At 47.4% G+C, this 20,368-nt stretch overlaps 1 protein-coding gene across 8 annotated transcripts in view; it reads right to left on the bottom strand.

Moving 5' to 3' along the window:
* Positions 1-20,368, bottom strand: part of LOC311144040 (histone deacetylase 4-like) — a 184,699-nt gene that overhangs the window by 27,129 nt on the left and 137,202 nt on the right. For all 8 annotated transcript variants that reach the window (XM_084179974.1, XM_084179972.1, XM_084179973.1 and 5 more), the window contains 5 exons: positions 18,663-18,770; positions 16,776-16,831; positions 16,512-16,599; positions 15,468-15,587; positions 13,198-13,295 (listed from right to left, as the gene is read on the bottom strand). In XM_084179974.1, the coding sequence (XP_084036100.1) occupies positions 13,198-13,295; positions 15,468-15,587; positions 16,512-16,599; positions 16,776-16,831; positions 18,663-18,770 (470 nt within the window). The remainder of the gene's footprint in view (positions 1-13,197; positions 13,296-15,467; positions 15,588-16,511; positions 16,600-16,775; positions 16,832-18,662; positions 18,771-20,368) is intronic.

The following is a 20,368-nucleotide window of genomic DNA, read 5'->3' as shown; positions in this document are numbered from 1 at the left end:
TTTAATTTCAGCAAACTTAACATGTGTAAATATTTGTATGAACATAACAAGATTCAACAACTGAGACATAAACTGAACATGTTCCACAGACTGACTAACAGAAATTGAATAATGTGTCAGTCAAAAGTAACAGTCAGTATCTGGTGTGGCTACCAGCTGCATTAAGTACTGCAGTGCATCTCCTCCTCATGGACTGCACCAGATTTGCCAGTTCTTGCTGTGAGATGTTACCCCACTCTTCCGCCAAGGCACCTGCAAGTTCCCTGACATTTCTGGGGGGAATGGCCCTAGCCTTCACCCTCCGATCCAACAGGTCCTAGACGTGCTCAATGGGATTGAGATCCGGGCTCTTCGCTGGCCATGGCAGAACACTGACATTCCTGTCTTGCAGGAAATCATGCACAGAACGAGCAGTATGGCTGGTGGCATTGTCATGCTGGATGGTCATGTCAGGATGAGCCTGCAGGAAGGGTAAAACATGAGGGAGGAGGATGTCTTCCCTGGAACGCACAGCGTTGAGATTGCCTGGAATGACAACAAGCTCAGTCCGATGATGCTGTGACACACCACCCCAGACCATGACAGACCCTCCACATCCAAATCGATTGAATAGCCTTCATTTCTCAGAACAAGAATAGACTGACGAGTTTCAGAAGAAAGTTATTTGTTTCTGGCCATTTTGAGCCTGTAATCGAACCTACAATTGCTGACGCTCCAGATACTCAACTAGTCTCAAGAAGGCCAGTTTTATTGTTTCTTTAATCAGCACAACAGTTTTCAGCTGTGCTAACATAATTGCAAAAGGGTTTTCTAATGATCAATTAGCCTTTTAAAATGATAAACTTGGATTAGCAAACACAATGTGCCATTGGAACACAGGACTGATGGTTGCTGATAATGGGCCTATGTAAGCCTATGTAGATATTCCATTAAAAATCAGCCGTTTCCAGCTAAAATAGCCATTTACAACATTAACAATGTCTACACTGTATTTCTGATCAATTTGATGTTATTTTAATGGACAATTTTTTTTATTAATTATCAGTTTCTCTGGTTTTACTATTTATAGGTATGTGTTTGGGTAAAAATAACATTTTTGTTTTATTCTATAAACTACTGACAACATTTCTCCCAAATTCCAAATACAAATATTGTCATTTAGAGCATTTATTTGCAGAAAATGTCAAAATAAAATGCAGTGTTGTCAGACCTCGAATAATGCAAAGAAAATAAGTTAATGTTCATTTTTAAACAACACAATACTAATGTTTTAACTTAGGAAGAGTTCAGAAATCAATATTTGGTGGAATAACCCTGATTTTCAATCACAGCTTTCATGCGTTTTAGCATGCTCTCCACCAGTCTTTCACATTGATGTTGGGTGACGTTATGCCACTCCTGGCGCAAAAATTCAAGCAGCTCGGCTTTGTTTAATGGCTTGTGACCATCCATCTTCCTCTTGATCACATTCCAGAAGTTTCAATGGGGTTCAGGTCTGGAGATTGGCCTGGCCATGACAGGGTCTTAATCTGGTGGTTCTCCATCCACACCTTAATTGACCTGGCTGTGTGGCATGGCGCATTGTCCTGCTGGAAAAACCAATCCTCAGAGTTGGGGAACAATGTCAGAGCAAAAGGAAGCAAGTTTTCTTCCAGGACAACCTTGTACGTGGCTTGATTCATGCGTCCTTCACAAAGACAAATCTGCCCGATTCTAGCCTTGCTGAAGCACCCCCAGATCATCACCGATCCTCCACCAAATTTCACAGTGGGTGTGAGACACTGTGGCTTGTAGGCCTCTCCAGGTCTCCGTCTAACCATTAGACGACCAGGTGTTGGGCAAAGCTGATAATTGGACTCATCAGAGAAGATGACCTTACTCCAGTCCTCTACAGTCCAATCCTTATGGTCTTTTTCAAACCTCAGCCTGGCTCTTCTTTGCTTATCATTGATGAAGGGCTTTTTTCTAGCTTTGCATGACTTCAGCCCTGCCCCAAGGAGCCTGTTTCGAACTGTCCTCGCCGTTTGCCATTATTTTTGTAGGTCACTTGATGTCATCCTACGGTTGTTGAGTGACATTCGAATGAGTTGGCGGTCATCCCGGTCAGTAGAGAGTCGTTTTCGCCCTCTGCCGGTCTGTAGATTTGTTGTCCCCAATGTCTGCTGCTTGACCTTGTTCTTATGAACCGCCGTCTTTGAAATGTTAAGGATGGAAGCAACCTGATGCTCACTGTATCCCTCTGCCAGTAAAGCCAGAATTGAACCCTTCTTTTCCTCACACAAAACTTTCCTTTTCAAGTCTTTTGGCATGGTCAATTGTTCTTTTTTGATTAATATTACTTTTGAGGTACTATTAGCACTGTTTTTGCCATCCAGCTGGTCCTATTGCAAGAGAATAGTCATAGTATTTATACTTTTCCTCATTAAATAAGATTTGGTTCAGGTGATCAGCTAATCAGTACCTAATTCAGTAGAATGAGGTGTGCCTGTGTTGGAATTCAACAGACACTGGATTGGAATGGCTATCATACATGTAGAGATGCTGATTTAAGAAAGATTTGCAGTGGTCTCTTAATTTTTTCCACAGCTGTATATGAATATATAGTACCAGTCAAAAGTATGGACACACCTACTGATTCATTTTTTAAATATTTTTTAAAACTATTTTCCACATTGTAGAATAATAGTGAAGACATCAAAACTATGAAATAACACATGGAACATTTTATATTTGAGATTCTTCAAATAGCCACAGCCTAGAGGTGTGTTGGGTCATTGTCCTGTTGAAAAACAAATGATAGTCCCACTTAGCCCAAACCAGGTGGGATGGCGTATCGCTGCAGAATGCTGTGGTAGCCATGCTGGTTAAGTGTGCCTTGAATTCTATATAAATCACAGACAGTGTCACCAGCAAAGCACCCCCACACCATCACCCCTCCTCTTCCATGCTTTACGGTGGGAAATGCACATGCGGAGATCATCCGTTCACCCACGCCGCGTCTTACGAAGACACAGCGGTTGGAACCAAAAATCTCCAATTTGGACTCCAGACCAAAGGACACATTTCCACCGGTCTAATGTCCATTGCTCGTGTTTCTTGGTCCATCCAGGTCTCTTCTTCTTATTGGTGTCCTTTAGTAGTGGTTTCTTAGCAGCAATTTGACCATGAACGCCTGATTCACACAGTCCCCTCTGAACAGTTGATGTTGAGATGTGCCTGTGACTTGAACTCTGTGAAGCATTTATTAGGGCTGCAATTTCTGAGGCTGGTAACTCTAATGAACTTTCCTCTGCAGTAGAGGTAACTCTGGGTCGTCCATTGCTGTGGCGGTCCTCATGAAGAATCTCAAATATAAAATATATTTTGATTTGTTTAACACTCTTTTGGTTACTACATAATTCCATATGTGTTATTTCATAGTTGTGATGTCTTCACTACTATTCTACAATGTAAAAAATTGTAAAAATAAAGAAAAACCCTTGAATGAGTAGGTGTCTCCAAAAAATATATGGGGGATTGGAAGTGATGCAGACAATTACATTGATGGACGTTACAAACACACACACTCCGTGGTGCTGGTACAGCGCAGCGGGGAGACACAGGTTTTGCGCCAACCTGTCACTCAATCATTTGAACCGTTTTGCTATATTTATATAGGGACATAAAACTAAAACTGAGGGGGCGGAAACTCGGTTTCAACTGCGTGCTCCGTTGGTGGTATCCAGCACCTTGCCAGCTCCCGGAGACGCACAAACATTTCCTGTGGGGATTCCCCCGGCTTTGTTTTTGCTTCACGAAAGCGCATTCTATAATTGTATTTGTTGATTGTATACTATTTATTTTTAATTGCTTCCTTAAAACGGTCATCATCATGAACGAAGTTAATGTCCAAAGTCATATAGGCTTCTCTTGCCTTTCCTGTTAGTAGACTTACAAGCCGAATCACCCACTCTTCTCTCGGCCAGCCACATGTAGCCGCCATCCGTTCAAACGTTGCGAGGTACACTTTGATTTCATCATTGTCAGTGACCTTGGGCAGTGACAGGTCCGGCTGGAACGTCACTGGCACCGGGCCCCTTGGATCTCTGCTTGCTCCATCCCCATCGCTGGTCTTGTGCCCTGATGCCAGAGCTGTTTTCTTGTAGCTCAATAAGTGCCATCTCTACCACCTAGAGCCTCCTGTCTCTGCTCCAGTTGCTTGCTCTTTTTAATGCTCCATTTCAGCAAGTCCGTGAGCTCCAGCATTGCGCACAGCTGTGGATCGCGTTGCCTCTTGCCCACAGAAAATGCGGGATTGCCCGATATGTGTTTGTCTGTGCGCCAATCTCTGCGGCATCCCCAGCCCATTCCACAATATATCCTGCTGCATTTCACCTTGTTCTACTGCCATCTGTACCTGGTTCCTTGGTAGTTTTGCGATAGCTCCCAACTCGCGAACCATCCTCAAATAGGAAACAGGGCCCCCTCGTGGAGCCGGGCCAGAGGTCGAGGTGGGGCTATCCTACCATATTGCGTGTACTTACTGCATCTCATTCAGGTCTACATAAAAAGAGGTAGGGGCTAGGGTATCATTTAAGATTGGGTATATCAATCCTTTATCTCTTAAAGGTCATGAACTTTGCTCGCTGTCAGCCTTTCAGATCATTGGCCACAGGACCCCCTCTTGCCCTCAGAACAGCCTCGATTCGTCGGTGCATGGACTCTACAAGGTGTCGAAAGCGTTCAACAGGGATGCTGGCCCATGTTGACTCCAATGCTTCCCACAGTTGTGTCAAGTTGACTGGATGTCCATTGGGTGGTGGACCTTTCTTGATACACGGGAAACTGTTAAGCATGAAAAACTCAGCAGCGCTGCAGTTCTTGACACAAACCGGTGCGCCTGGCACCTACTACCATACCCAGTTCAAAGGCACTTAAATATTTTGTCTTGTCCATTCACCTTCTGAATGGCACACATACACAATCCATGTCTCAATTGTCTCAATGCTTAGAAATCCTAACTGTCTCCTCCCCTTCATCTACACTGATTGAAGTGGATTTAACAAGTGACATCAATAAAGTATCCTAGCTTTCACCTGGATTCACCTGGTCAGTCTAAGTCATGGAAAAAGCAGGTGTTCTTAATGTTTTTTATACTCAGTGTATCTTCTACTGAGCTAAACGGAATGAAAGGAACAGTTCCTCATTGCCAAGTTGGCATGCATTCGCAGTCTGAAATCTGTAACTACTACATTGTCACAGAATATTAACAAACAAGATGTCTTACCCTTTCCAAACAATTTGCCTGCTATCAAGTGCAGCGCCAACATAATGGGGCAGGGTGGTTAAAAAATAAAGGATAGATTTGAGCATAAACGCATAAAATGTTGCTTTATATGCAACAACACAAGAGACAATACTTGAAGACGTGCTACACATTGATGGGAGCACAGTGCTTGAGGGTTTGTCCACATATATTGCATATATAATAATACATCGTAGGTACATATGCACCCTAATATGTATCATGTCCCACCTCTTGTATAGTTTACACATCCATGACACATACGATACTGCGGCTTGTACAGCATGTGATCCATCTGTCTGGATGTGAGACGGTCAGTGTGGGGTTCCGTGAGGAGCAGGGTTATATGGAGATAGAGGTCTGGGGTACATTAGCAGGGCACATTGTCCTGGTTAGCATAGTATAGCGTGCAGCCAGCCAGTCAGTAGAATGAGAGAGTGTTTTGATGTTTGTCTACTGTCTACCTGCACCGGCAGCTCAGACCAGCTGGCCAGACAGGCTCATCTTCAAAGTGAATCCCCCTCTGCCCTGTGCCCCACCATATGGGCACAGCGGTCTAAGGCACTGCATCTCAATGCTTGAGGCGTCACTACAGAACCCCTGGTTCGATTCCAGGCTGTATCACAACCAGCCGTGATTGGGAGTCCCATAGGTCAGCGCACAATTGGCCCAGCGTAGGCCGTCATTGTAAATAAGAATTTGTTCTTAACCGACTTGCTGTCATGAGCCTCTCACTCCACCGGGTTACCACCTTATTTTCTTCCACTCTGCTCACCACTCTCTCTACTCAGCCTAACTAGCTCCACCTGTCCCTGCTCTGCTCTGCTCTAATTACTCTGCCAGCTGCGCTGCATTACCCACTACCTCTCCCAGTATTTAAGGCCCTGTCTTTCAGCTCTCCGGTGTCAGATCGTCTGCAAAGCTCACACCCGGAACCTGTTTGCTCGCGCTTCTGGCTCACCCTGGTTTTGTGACCCCGGACCTGCCTGATTTTTGGATACTCGTCTGCCCCAGGAGATCCAGACCTGCTTCTGCCATTACGACTCCTGACTACTCTTCTATCCCGGTAACTCTGACCAGCCTTCTGCCTTGCTACTACGTATTTTGGATTTCCCTTGAACTGTACTGCTGCCTTGTTTCATTCCGCCCTGTTGTGTCTGTGTCTCCCCCCCCCCAGGACTTCTGGACCACCCACCACCGGCTTCATAGGACGCATCGCTGCCACTGGGGGGGGCACAGACCCAGCACATTGGACGGGATCCCTGTTACCCCTGGAGCCTTCATTCACTCCCTACTTCCCTTTTCCCTTAAGTTTAATAAACTTTCTGGTGTGACGCAATTGTGGTCCTCTGGTCGTCTGTCTGAACCGTGACAGTACGATCTGACCATTATGGACTCAGCGCACACTTTCCCCGACATGGAAACCGATGAGCATGAGCAGCAGTTCCAGCAGCAGCAACAACAACTCGCCATGATCATTCAACTCCTCACCAACCTGACCCCAGCCAGTCAGCCCACCAGCCCTGCCCCCGAGTTACCTGCCCCGGTCATTGCAGCCGCTGCTCCGGAACCCAAGATTGGAAACCCCGAGCGGTTCAACGGCGATTCAACCCAGGTCCGGCCATTCCTGACTAGCTGCCGACTTCAGTTCTCCTTGCAGCCAAGGACCTTCGCCACGGAGGGGGCTAAAGTTGGGTATGCCATCACTCACCTGACGGGCCGAGCTCGACTCTGGGGAACAGCAGAGTTCGAACGTCAAACCCCCGCATGTGCAACCTTCGACCTGTTTGCTGAGGAGATGCTGAAGGTGTTTGACCTGGATTCACCAACCGCAGAGGCGTCTCGTGAACTGTTCAGTATTCGACAAGGCAGACGTACAGTCGCAGACCATTCCATCGACTTCCGAACCCTGGCTAGACGAAGTTCTTGGAACACACCATCGTTGGTGGACGCGTTCTTCCATAGTTTGGCTGACTATATCAAGGACGAGTTGGTCTCCCATGAACTGCCTTCCACTCTTGATGAAGCCATCGCACTGACTGTCAGGATCGACAGAAGGATACAGACCCGTCGTCGTGAGAGGGGGCGCCAAGGTCCACCTACTACCGGCATTCGGAGAGATCCGACTGGGCTCCTGTCATCTACTGCCACTCACCCAGGTCAGCTTGATCAGTCTGAGCCTATGGAGATTGGGCGAGCCTCTCTCACTCCTGCAGAGCGCCAGCGACGCTTCACCTCAAACCTCTGCCTCTATTGTGGAGGTGATGGACATCGTGTGGTAACCTGCCCTTTAAAGGGCCGAAGCTCACCGGGCATAGGGGGAGTCCGGTTGAGTTCAATGACCAACCAGTCCTCCGACCGCAAACCCCTGCTGCAAGTTCACCTCCGCCTCTCTGACTCAACTCACACCCTGGCTGCTCTGGTGGATTCTGGCGCCGAAGCCAACATAATGGACATCAAGCTGGCACGCCAACTGGGACTGGAGAACCTCCGTTTGACACCTCCTATTCCTGCCCGGGCACTGGACGGACACTTACTCGGATCGGTCACTCATGTCACGGCCCCGGTCTCGATGGGTCTGTCCGGAAACCATCAAGAAACTATCCAGTTTCACCTGCTCCCCTCTCCAGGCCAACCCCTCATCCTGGGTTACCCATGGCTCCGCCGGCACAACCCTCAGCTCGACTGGGTGACCGGGGTGATCAGGGAGTGGGGAGAGGACTGCCACCGAACCTGCCTGCTTGCTGCCGCACTACCCCCTCGGTCAGTACCTACTAACTCCGCTCCTGACCTCTCCAATGTCCCAGAATGCTACCATGGTCTCAGAGAGGTGTTTAACAAAGCAAGAGCCACATCTCTGCCCCCTCACCGACCGTACGACTGTGCCATCGACCTCCTCCCTGGAACAGCCCCTCCAAAGGGTCGTCTTTATTCGTTGTCTGCTCCTGAAAGAAAGTCCATGGAGGACTACATCAATGGCTCTCTGTCCGCAGGATTAATCCGTTCATCTTCATCTCCTGCTGGTGCTGGCTTCTTCTTTGTGGGGAAGAAGGACGGATCTCTTCGCCCCTGCATCGACTACAGGGGACTCAACGACATCACAGTGAAGAACCGTTACCCTCTGCCTCTGCTCACCTCTGCTTTTGAGTTGCTCCAGGGAGCCACTGTTTTTACCAAGTTGGATCTCAGAAACGCTTACCACCTAGTGCGGATCCGGGAGGGAGATGAATGGAAAACCGCATTCAATACACCAACAGGCCACTACGAGTATCTGGTTATGCCTTTTGGCCTCACCAATGCTCCTGCTGTGTTCCAGGCTCTAGTGAATGATGTACTGCGGGACATGTTAAACAAGTTTGTCTTCGTTTACCTGGATGACATCTTAATCTACTCCAGAAACCTGTCTGAACACACCCGCCATGTCCAGCAAGTCCTTCATCGTCTTCTGGAGAATTCCCTCTACGCCAAGGCAGAGAAATGTGAGTTTCACGTCAAGACAGTGGCCTTCCTGGGGTACATAGTGGCAGAGGGAAGTATCCAAATGGATCCTGCCAAAGTATCAGCAGTCACTTCATGGCCAGTTCCGGAGAACAGAAAGAAGCTGCAACAGTTTCTGGGGTTTGCTAACTTCTATAGAAAGTTTATCCGGAACTACAGTACCGTTGCTGCCCCTCTCACTGCTCTAACCAGCACCAAGCAACCCTTCACCTGGACCCCAGCAGCCGACAAGGCCTTCAGTACCCTCAAGGTGAGGTTCACCTCCGCTCCCATCCTCCAGATGCCTGATGTGGACCGGCAATTCATTGTGGAGGTGGACGCCTCGGATGTGGGAGTTGGTGCTGTGATTTCTCAGTGGGCTGCGGAGGATAGGAAGCTCCATCCCTGTGCCTTTTTCTCACGTCGGTTGTCCCCCTCTGAGTGCAATTACGACATAGGGAACCGTGAGCTGCTGGCTGTGAAGCTTGCCTTGGAGGAGTGGCGTCACTGGCTGGAGGGGTCCACCATTCCATTTCTCGTTTGGACCGATCATAAGAACTTGGAGTACATCCGCACGGCCAAACGGTTGAACTCCAGGCAGTCCCGCTGGGCCCTGTTCTTCACCAGGTTTAATTTCACTCTGTCATACCGGCCTGGATCACGCAACACCAAGCCAGACGCCCTCTCCCGTCAATTCCAGAAGGATGACACCCCCTCCAAGGACCCTGTGTCGATTCTGCCAAGTCCCTGCATCGTTGCAGCTCTGACCTGGGCTGTTGAGGAACAGGTGCTGGAGGCTCTCCGTAACCAGCCAGGTCCCAGCACTTGCCCAGCTGACCGCCTTTTTGTCCCCGAAGACCTGAGGTCCCAGGTCGTTCAGTGGGGACATGACTCCCGCCTAGCTTGTCACCCTGGCTCCACCCGCACTTACAACCTGCTCGCCCAGAGGTTCTGGTGGCCCTCTCTGAGGAAGGATGTACGGGAATTCGTCCAAGCCTGCCCCATCTGCAACCAACACAAGTCGTCCTGCCAGCCCCCAGCCGGATTGCTGCAGCCCCTGCCTGTGCCCAGACGTCCCTGGTCTCACATCGCCCTTGACTTTGTCACGGGGCTGCCCCCTTCAAGTGGCATGACCGTCATTCTCACCATTGTTGACCGTTTCAGCAAGATGGCACACTTCATTCCCCTCCCCAAGCTCCCAACCGCCAAGGAGACCGCCCAGGTGGTCCTGGAACACGTCTTCCGGATCCACGGACTGCCAAAGGATGTAGTTTCTGACCGTGGTCCACAATTCTCCTCCGCTTTTTGGAAGGAGTTCTGTCACCTGCTGGGAGCCACAGTCAGTCTGACTTCCGGATTCCATCCCCAATCCAATGGGCAGTCAGAGCGGGCTAATCAGGAGCTCGAGAAGGCACTGCGATGCATGACTTCACGCAACCCCCACTCCTGGTCGCAGCAATTGACATGGGTGGAGTACGCACACAATTCTCTGACCTGCTCTGCCATCGGTATGTCCCCTTTCCAATGTGTTTATGGATACCAGCCTCCTCTATTTGCCAGCCAGGAAGAGGAGGTTACTTGCCCATCTGCACTTGCTTTTGCCCGTCGATGTCGCCGCACCTGGTCACAAGCCCGAGCCACACTCCTCAGATCCGTTGCCAGCTACACTACCGGGGCCAACCGTCGGAGAATTCCTGCTCCCACCTACCATGTTGGTCAAAGGGTGTGGTTGTCATCGAGGAACCTGCCACTCAGGGTGGAGTCGCAGAAGCTGGCACCTCGGTTCATTGGCCCATTCCCTATCATAAGAGTGATTAGCCCAACTGCTGTCCGGCTCCAACTGCCTAATTCCCTGAGGGTGCACCCCACTTTCCATGTGTCTAAGATTAAGCCCATCCATGAGAGTCCGCTGGTCCCTGCTGCGCCTTGTCCTCCTCCTCCACGGCTCGTCGATGGTGGTCTGGTTTACACCGTCCGCCGCCTGCTTCGGTCCAGATGGAGGGGTAGGGGTCTCCAGTACCTCATTGACTGGGAGGGCTATGGACCTGAGGAAAGGACCTGGGTGCCAGCTAGTCGGATTGTGGATAGGACTCTCATCACCGCTTTCCACCAACGGCATCCTGATCAACCTGCAATCCGTAGGGGCCGCCCCAGAGGGGTCCCTAACCGTCCTGCCCGCTCGGCTTCCTGTCCTGTGCCTGATCCTGTCTCGGGACCTGTCCCATCTCCCGACCACGGCCCTCCGGCTTCCTCCGAGGATGAGGACGTTCACTCGGACCGTTCGGAGGAGTTCTAGCCCTCCTCCGGCTCCCCTCCTCCCGCCCGGCGTGGTGTTGCTCTTGGGACTTCTGGGGCCGTCCCTTGGGGGGGGGGTTCTGTCATGAGCCTCTCACTCCACCGGGTTACCACCTTATTTTCTTCCACTCTGCTCACCACTCTCTCTACTCAGCCTAACTAGCTCCACCTGTCCCTGCTCTGCTCTGCTCTAATTACTCTGCCAGCTGCGCTGCATTACCCACTACCTCTCCCAGTATTTAAGGCCCTGTCTTTCAGCTCTCCGGTGTCAGATCGTCTGCAAAGCTCACACCCGGAACCTGTTTGCTCGCGCTTCTGGCTCACCCTGGTTTTGTGACCCCGGACCTGCCTGATTTTTGGATACTCGTCTGCCCCAGGAGATCCAGACCTGCTTCTGCCATTACGACTCCTGACTACTCTTCTATCCCGGTAACTCTGACCAGCCTTCTGCCTTGCTACTACGTATTTTGGATTTCCCTTGAACTGTACTGCTGCCTTGTTTCATTCCGCCCTGTTGTGTCTGTGTCTCCCCCCCCCCAGGACTTCTGGACCACCCACCACCGGCTTCATAGGACGCATCGCTGCCACTGGGGGGGGCACAGACCCAGCACATTGGACGGGATCCCTGTTACCCCTGGAGCCTTCATTCACTCCCTACTTCCCTTTTCCCTTAAGTTTAATAAACTTTCTGGTGTGACGCAATTGTGGTCCTCTGGTCGTCTGTCTGAACCGTGACACTTGCCTAGTTAAATAAAGGTAAATTATTATTTTATTTTTTTATGTCTGTGTATGAGTGTGTGTGGATGTACTGTATGTAAGTTTGTGCTTGCATGCAATGTCATGTATGCTTGTGTGTGTACGGGTAGGTGTGTATGCCTGCAAGAGTGTGTGTGTGTGTTTGTGTGAGTTTTGTGTGTATGCAGGCATTGGTGCGTGTTAGCATGTGTGCATGAGTTTTGCGTGGTGTTTGTGTTTTCCTGTGTGTGTGTGTGTGTGTGTGTGTGTGTGTGTGTTGGATGTTTATATGCACGTGCTCACATTATGTGTGTGTGTAAAGTGTGAGTGTGTAGGTGGGTTAAAAATAGCCCCAGACAGCGGACCTAATGGAGTTCAGCCCTGGCATCAGCCTGCTTGGCAGATAAAAGAGGCTGCCACAAAGCCTTGCCTCGACCATGTATTACAGCACATCATACTTCAAGCCTCCCCGCCTCTCAGCCATATAGAGCCCACTCAAAAGCTGTCAAAAGGACGCATTACAGTATCAAGAGTTCATTTCTTATTGGACGAGAGATTTTCATACAGTCATGGTATTACATGCCCTTTTGTTAGAGTTACACTTCTCTCAGTATTTCTGCCTTGGATGTAACGTTGATGTACTGTATCCTGCAAATAGCTATCACTGTAAAATAGACAATGTGTGGACAATATGCACACTTTTGGGACTATCCATTTGGTTCCATTGTACAGGGCAAACTAAATCAAGTGCACCTGAAGAGTATTAAATTATTTGACATGATGTATTTGACCCAGGTCTGACCCCAAGTGATGTTCACATGGTTGTATCCGTGCCTCCAATTTGGCAGGGATATTTTACATGAATCACCCAATCCGTTTTCTTAGTCCATCTACGTTTTTACCCCCTCAAAAACATCTACAGTTGTCCTGAATCTGCGATCAACTGTTTCTATATATTTTATTCTAATGCTAACTGCTAACAATAGCTTACACTATCAGTCACTTTGGCTTAAGTTGAAAGCTTTGGACATAGACAACATCCGGTATCATCTACATTAACGTCAAGAAGGCATTGAGTGATATTGGAGTGAATCATCCCTTTAATATGCGTCTGTAGACTTGCGGCCTGACAGTAGTGTGTATATGGTTCCAGAGCTGGGAACTGTCAGGACAGACTGAGCATTGGGACCTTCAGCCTGTTGATATACACCCCTCTCCTCAGCCAAGTGCTCCCTGAGCACATTACACACCAACAGCCAACCCCCACCGCTGTAAATTCACCACTAAACTGGCCCCTCTAAATTTATCTCCCTCTTGATTTCTGACGCTGATGTTGCTAGCAGAAGAAATCCTCATCATACTCTGTGGTAGCTAGTCTGTGTGTGTGTGTATGATGTGTGTGTTACCTGAAGGCAGCCAGGTACTCTGCGTCTCCCATGGGTGGTTCCAGTCCCCCGGTGAAAGCGATGTTCACATTGAAGCCCATACCTGCTCCAGTGCCCACCTACAACACAACATAGGTTAGTCACACACACACACACACACACACGCACTCAAGCAAAATTACATGCATATACTGTACTATTACACAAACATCTGAACATTGATAGACCATTCTTGTGTAGATGGACCATATCAAAGCTCTATCTACAATAGTAGTATATGTAGTATTTCTTAGACCAGCATCCATCTAGGAAAATACTGCTGGGATTGCTGCTATTTACCTGTCAAAGCTCAGACTGCAGCTGCCAGACAAGATCACACATTCTAATATATGTATGCACGCATGCACACACGCATGCACACACACAAGTACATACACAACACACTAACACACTTTTACATTAAGTCTGGGCATTTTACAAACAACGACAATAATCTGACCTAAGTGGCAGACGGCCACGCTAATGACCCCATCATTAAGAAACATGTATCAGTAAATGTTAGATGACTGGCAATATTGTAGCATTTACCTAGGAATAACTAACAACAATTGAGTTTTTTTTATGTTGCCAATTTGAATGTGAAAAACAGGAACATTTCCAAAAATCGATTGACCCTTCTCTAAGCACCGCCCCAGAATTTTGTGCAACTAATCACAGCCCTCCAATGGATAGCAACTGTCGTCGAGTCCGACGCCTCAACACAGTGTTGCTAATTTAGCGACTTTGTTGCTATATTTAGCGAGTTTTCAGACCCCTCCAGTGACTTTTATTGGTAGAGGCTAGCACAAAATTCAGTTACTTTTCAGGTTGCTTTTGGGGAGTTGCCACCAAGCGTTTCTATGGTTTTGATAGCATTAAGTGTCTTTTGCCACTCAATTCTAATGCAAATGAGAATGGGAGAAGCTGTCTGTGCAAGAGAAGTCACAGCAACGGCGCACGCACAGGCAGAGAAGCACCAGGGGAGGGGGTGTATGGTGGGAGAGGGGGGCGAAAACACTACGTCGTTGACTGCAGCTGTGCCGCAAATTGGTGCTGTGATGACGTCATCTAGCAACTTTAGCGACAAATCAAGGAGCCAAAAGCGACATCTCACTGAAAAATTGTTGGCAACACTGCTCAGACAAGCTCACATTTTACACGCATGAAAGTGCACCAGAAGTACTTGTTACTGTGATCCTTAAATGCAGAGCCTGTTGATGAAGCGTTTCAAATCAGAAATTATACTTTTGTTACATTGTTGGTTAGCTAGCTAGCTCTCAATCTCATTGACCACCAAACGTTGCTAATGCTAGCTAGACACTTAATATAACTTGTTTTCTCTAAATATATGTTAGCTAGCTAAGTTAGACATGTTATGAATACTCTGAATAACTCTCATCTGCTTTTGGAAACGATTTGAGAGCACTAGTTAGCTCCAAAAGTGGTTAGTAGCTTTGACTGCATGGTGACAGTGAATTCAGTGGCTAGCCACACTAAAACCTTCATTTTACCAGGTTCCCGTGAAGCAATTGTAATGACAGTCCACAACAACATACCCGAGAGTTTCCTGATCAGCAAGGGGTAGTCTGTGTTTAATTTCATTGCGTATTAAAAACACAGTTTGAGATCATTGTGAGGGAATTTAGCCAGTGGTTGAATGGGGAATTGGGCTTCCCTGGAAAATGTTGGCAGAGTAAAAAAATATATATATTGGTCACATACACATATTTACCAGATGTTATTGTGGGTGTAGCGAAATGTAGTAAAATGCTTGTACAGTAACTAAGGCGGGCGGGGCTTAGCGAAGGGTCAATCCTATGGTCATTGTTGGTTATTGAGCCAGTGATGGAAATTATACTACCAAGTGTTTTGACTGTTGAAACATGGCCACCATTTAATTTTATGGTCCGTGTTCAACAGAGTGAGTGCTTCAATAGGGTTGCAAAATTCGGTAACTTTCCCCAAATTCCCAGGTTTTCCAGGAATCTGGAATCCTCCAAACAGGAATTCTGGAAAACCTGGGAACTTTGGGAAAAGTGACCGGAATTCTGCAACACCATTCTTCAGTAAATTGTTTTTCCTTAGCAAGAGGAAACTAGTGGTGTTGAGATCCTGCACACTGTGCAGGGAGTTGAGCTACCAGTGTCTGTCTACATGTGTGCCAGTGATGTGAAGAACAGAAAGCGCCTGTCAAAGTGAACATAGACAAACATGCACGCACGCGCGAGCGTGTCCCCAACTCTGCCACTCACCTCATCAGGCGCTCCACTGCCAGGGAAGAAGTTGCCATCGTCGTAGCGATGGAGTGACAGGTAGAGAACGTTGGGGTCGCTGTAGAATGCTTGTTGTGTGCCGTTGCCATGGTGAACATCCTGGCAGATATGGAGAGGGGCGGGGTAGATGCTTTGGTTACGTCCTGCCTCTAACAACTGATTTAGGATCAGATCTCCACATAAAAAACCTCTTCATAAGCATTGTGCGCTAAACAACAAAATCGTCCTTGAATCAGTCGTCAGTTGGACATAGAAGAGTTACACCAAAGTAGACAAGTGGACACCCTGAAACAAACTCAATCAATTGCCATGCTTAGCCACTATCTAACATACTACAACCCTACAAACTCTTTGTGACCAGTTCAGAGGGTTGCATATGTTTTAGGCATACAATTGGATTAAGTCAGTCCTAAAAAATCCCATTGCTGGGTGAGAGTATCTATTACTTTTGGCTATGATATCCATTTCATTTTAGCAGACCTTCCCACATAGTCAAACATATTTTAAAAAAGTGACTTAAACGTCTATATTGAGGCATTATCTCATACAATTGACACATTTTAAAGAAGGTAATTTTTTTACCGAGTGTCCTTTTTTACAGTCTCCCCCTGCTTTATAAGTTTCTACATCGAGACATTTTCTAATACAAAAGAGTGAAAGGAGTAAAAAAAGAAAAAACTGCCCTTGCTCCCTGGATGACAGGGCTAGCTGTAGAAGTCTCTCTCATCAAAAGGAGGAAATGAAAAGGGGTTAAAAGGCTTTGGGAAGCCGTATAATGAACCCAGCAACGATCCTAGCAACATCCAGCAGCCATGATGACACGCACATCTCTTCCTGGGCATGTGGACTATTTTCAATTTGACAGATTGTAACGACTGACGTTATGTGTTTCATAGATATAGAACCCTGATGTATTGTCATTATATTAGACTCACAGAACATGAAAACATTTTATGAAAGATAGGTCACATTATTTGTTGCCTTATTCTGTGTGGAAGCACAGGAAGTCCAAGGTAAACTTACCCAATCCACAATCAGGATCTTACTGACACTGAGCCTCTCCTTCAGGAGTTTAGCTGCGATGGCCACTGAGTTGAAGTAACAGAATCCCCTTTGTGATGGAATGATAAGAGAGGGCGGGTGGGAGACATAAAGAGAACATACATTTATTGAGTCTGACAGGTTCTGATCATTTGATTTTGCTCGAAATCTCTTTATTGTTCCGCAATGACGTCAACAAGATCTGATCCAATGAGATGGAAGAAACATAAAAGGGGTGGGACTTACATAGGTGTGCTCTCCTCTGCGTGGTGTCCAGGTGGCCGGACTACAGCAAAACCATTCTGCCAATCAGAGAAGACGGAACCATGTTACCCATAAGGCCTTGAGCAGTCACAGACTGACAGACACTCATACTCAGATAAACGCAGAACCCCAAAAACGCACACACACGAAAACACCCACACACACACATATCTGCACACCAACCCATGCACACATTCCAGTTTCTCCATGCAATATTCAGTTCTCTCCCTCTCTGACCTTAAATCCCCCTATGGCTCACAGTTAATTGTTTTGCCATTGACAGGGCGGAGGGTCAGACACTGTTGAAGAGACATAGACACACAACCCCTCCCGCCACACACACACACACACACACGTGTGTCTGTAAGCTGGGAGTAGCAGTGCGAGGAGTGGATGCTGTGTTAATGTGGGGACCTAGGGGACTGTTTAGGGTCCTTGTGTAATATGGGGACGCCCAGTGTTTTGGGGCCGTGACTGACTGTGGTATGCGGGGACGTAGTGAGGGGACCTGTGTCCCTGTAGTCCAGTCTAATGATGTTGAGGCAGCTGCTGTAGATTACTTTCCACCTCGCCTGGCCACAGAGGATAATATTCTAGCAGAGGGAGAGGAGGGACTCAGATCCTGTCTGTTGATAGGGGCCGCTTTGAAAGAGTTGTGTGTGTGTGAGAGTGAGGGTGTGTGATTTAAATACGTTGACAATGCTGACTTGGACAGGCCAGGGGGTTTGCAGGTGAGTGTGTATACTAAGATGGGGTTAAGCGGCAAGGAGATAACTTCCTCCAACCCCTATGTAGAGTGCAGACATTTTCATGATTATTTCAGGTCAGAGAGACCATTTTTTACATTTTCATTTTTAGTCATTTAGCATACGCTCTTATCCAGAGCGACTTACAGTTAGTGAGTGCATACATATATTTTTTATTTTTTTCATACTGGCCCCCCGTGGGAATTGAACCCACAACCCTGGCGTTGCAAGCGCCATGCTCTACCAACTGAGCTACAAGGGGCCCATGTCCTCGATAAATCCATCAGGGTTTGATTGATAAATAGATTAATGGATGAACAAACGAGTCAGTGAATGAATCAAACAAGTAAATGAATCAAACACTCATTTCAGTAACAATAACAAGTGTTGTTCACTAGATGGCATACATACTCATTTCAACTGATACACTCCTAACAACAACCTTCAAATAACAATAGATCATGTTTTCAACACTACTATAACAAGTAGAGTGAAAGTGCTAGTTGAAGCCCTAAGTCCTACCAGAAACTTAATGTGAGTGTTAGTAATTTAGCATGCTATACTAACGGCTCTGAGAGGAATTATCATTAGTCTCCATTACCCAGCTCTGCTCTGCTGCGGTCTGCAGGCTAATAAAGCCGGCTTGTTAGCAGGGACTGTTAGCGTTAGCCACTTAGTGGTGCCCATGTGCTAGGTCGCCAGCGGGGTTCAAGCGATAGTCGGGCACAGCCACAGACACAGGAAGGCAGGCGGGCAGGTGGGGAAGGCGGGGGTGTCTGTCTGAAAGGTGCTAATGAGAGCTTAGTGGTGGGGAGCGGGGTGGGGTGCATTCCTACCGAGTCTGTAGGTGTTAAGAGTGAGTACGACTAGCACGGCTAACAAGGCTAAATTAATGAAGATACACAAGCCCTTTTATTCACTTGAGTGGGGCTAGCGTTAGCACTGCTAATGAGGTCTAATTATCAATGCTCCACTCTGCCACCTGTTCACCTGAGATGGTGCTAGTATTAGCATTTAGCATCAGTTGCGAGATGGCATTATCATTGGTAATAGGCATACAGACAGACAGGCAGACAGACAGACGCATACACAAACACACGGTGACGAGGGACATGAGGCTAACCTTGAGCTCTGCAGCCGCCACTTTGAAGACAAGCTCCACAACGGAGCCCACAGCCAGACGAGCAGCGCTGGACGAGTGGACCTCGTTCCAAATGGTGTCACTGTCCACCTGTGAACACAAAACACAAATGCACATTTATATAATGCACAATATGCACTGAGGGTACAACCCATTATGAACACCTGCTCTTTCCATGGCATAGACTGACCTGGTGAATCCAGGTGAAAGATATGATCCCTTATTGATGTTACTTGTTAAATCCACTTCAATCAGTGTAGATGAAGGGGAGGAGACAGTTTAAAGAAGGATTTTTAAGCCTTGAGACAAGTGAGACATGGATTGTGTGTGTGCCATTCAGAGGGTGAATGGGCAAGACAAAATATTTAAGTGCCTTTGAATGGGGTATTGTAGTAGGTGCTAGGCACAATGGTTTGTGTCAAGAACTGCAGCGCTGCTGGGTACAACTCAATATTAGGAAGGTTTTAATGTGCATGTATAATGTACAATATAAACAGGTTAAATAATAGGACAATGTTGGACCAGGATTGTTGTGGTGCTATTTGTCCTCGCAACCCTTCCAGAGTGAGAGAGTGAAAGGAGGTATGAGCACACAAGCTACAGTACAAAGCCCCTAACCACACACGGTGTTGCAAATCTATTGTATCACAGCTTGCACAGAAAGAAGGAAAAAAGGGACTTGATTGCTAAGCAAAACGAGGGAGCAGTAAAGAGACTCTCAGAGTGAGTTCCGGGTCTATCCAACTGACGTGAATGACTTCCCTTACAGACACACACACACACACACACACACACACACACACACACACACACACACACACACACACACACACACACACACACACACACACACACACACACACACACACACACACACACACACACACACACACACACATCAATCTAAAGGGCAGGGGAAGAGACTTTGCTCTTCACACGTCTGTCCGCCAAGTGAGTCTTTGAATGTGCTTCTACTGGGGTCCCATGGGGGATGCTAGGAGAGGTGTGATTTTAAAGGGGAGGAGAGAGCTGAGATGGCTTATATTCACAGACATGGAGTGTCAATATTGAGCCAAGCGAGTAAGTTTGGAAGAGATGGGGGATATATATGGAGAGAAATATTACGAAGGGGAGGAAGACATGGAGAGAGATGGGGGATGGGTTGGGAGGAGCTGGCTAGTCTTGGTGTTGTGGATATGTGTGTGTGTGTGTACCTACATGGTCAGAGAGAGAGGCCAGGCATTCATCAGTCAGGGCTGATTATGCTGACACACACCTGCCCCGTGGTCCCAATCTCACACACACACACACACACACACACACACCTTATTATTCCTGTGAGGACTTTTTGGGGATCAACAATTGATTCACATTCAAAATCCTATTTTCCCTAACCCCTAACCCTAACCTTAACCCTAATTCCTAACCCTAAACCTAACCCTAGTCTTAATCCCTAACCCTAATTCTAACCCTAAACCTAAAGCAGCCTTTTTACAAGTGAGGACAGGCAAAATGTCAGAATTTTAGTTGGTTTACCATTCTTGTGAGGACTTCTGGCACTCACAAGTATAGTAAAACGCGCTCGCACACATTTCATACCACTACATACAGTTGAAGTCGGAAGTTTACATACACCTTAGCCAAATATATTTAAACTCAGTTTTTCACAATTCCTGACATTTAATCCT

Source organism: Coregonus lavaretus (assembly GCF_964263955.1).
Source record: "Coregonus lavaretus genome assembly, chromosome: 16".
Taxonomy (NCBI): domain Eukaryota; kingdom Metazoa; phylum Chordata; class Actinopteri; order Salmoniformes; family Salmonidae; genus Coregonus; species Coregonus lavaretus.
The sequence above is the reverse complement of the archived record's forward strand: the minus strand, read 5'-3'. Positions and strand labels throughout refer to the sequence as shown.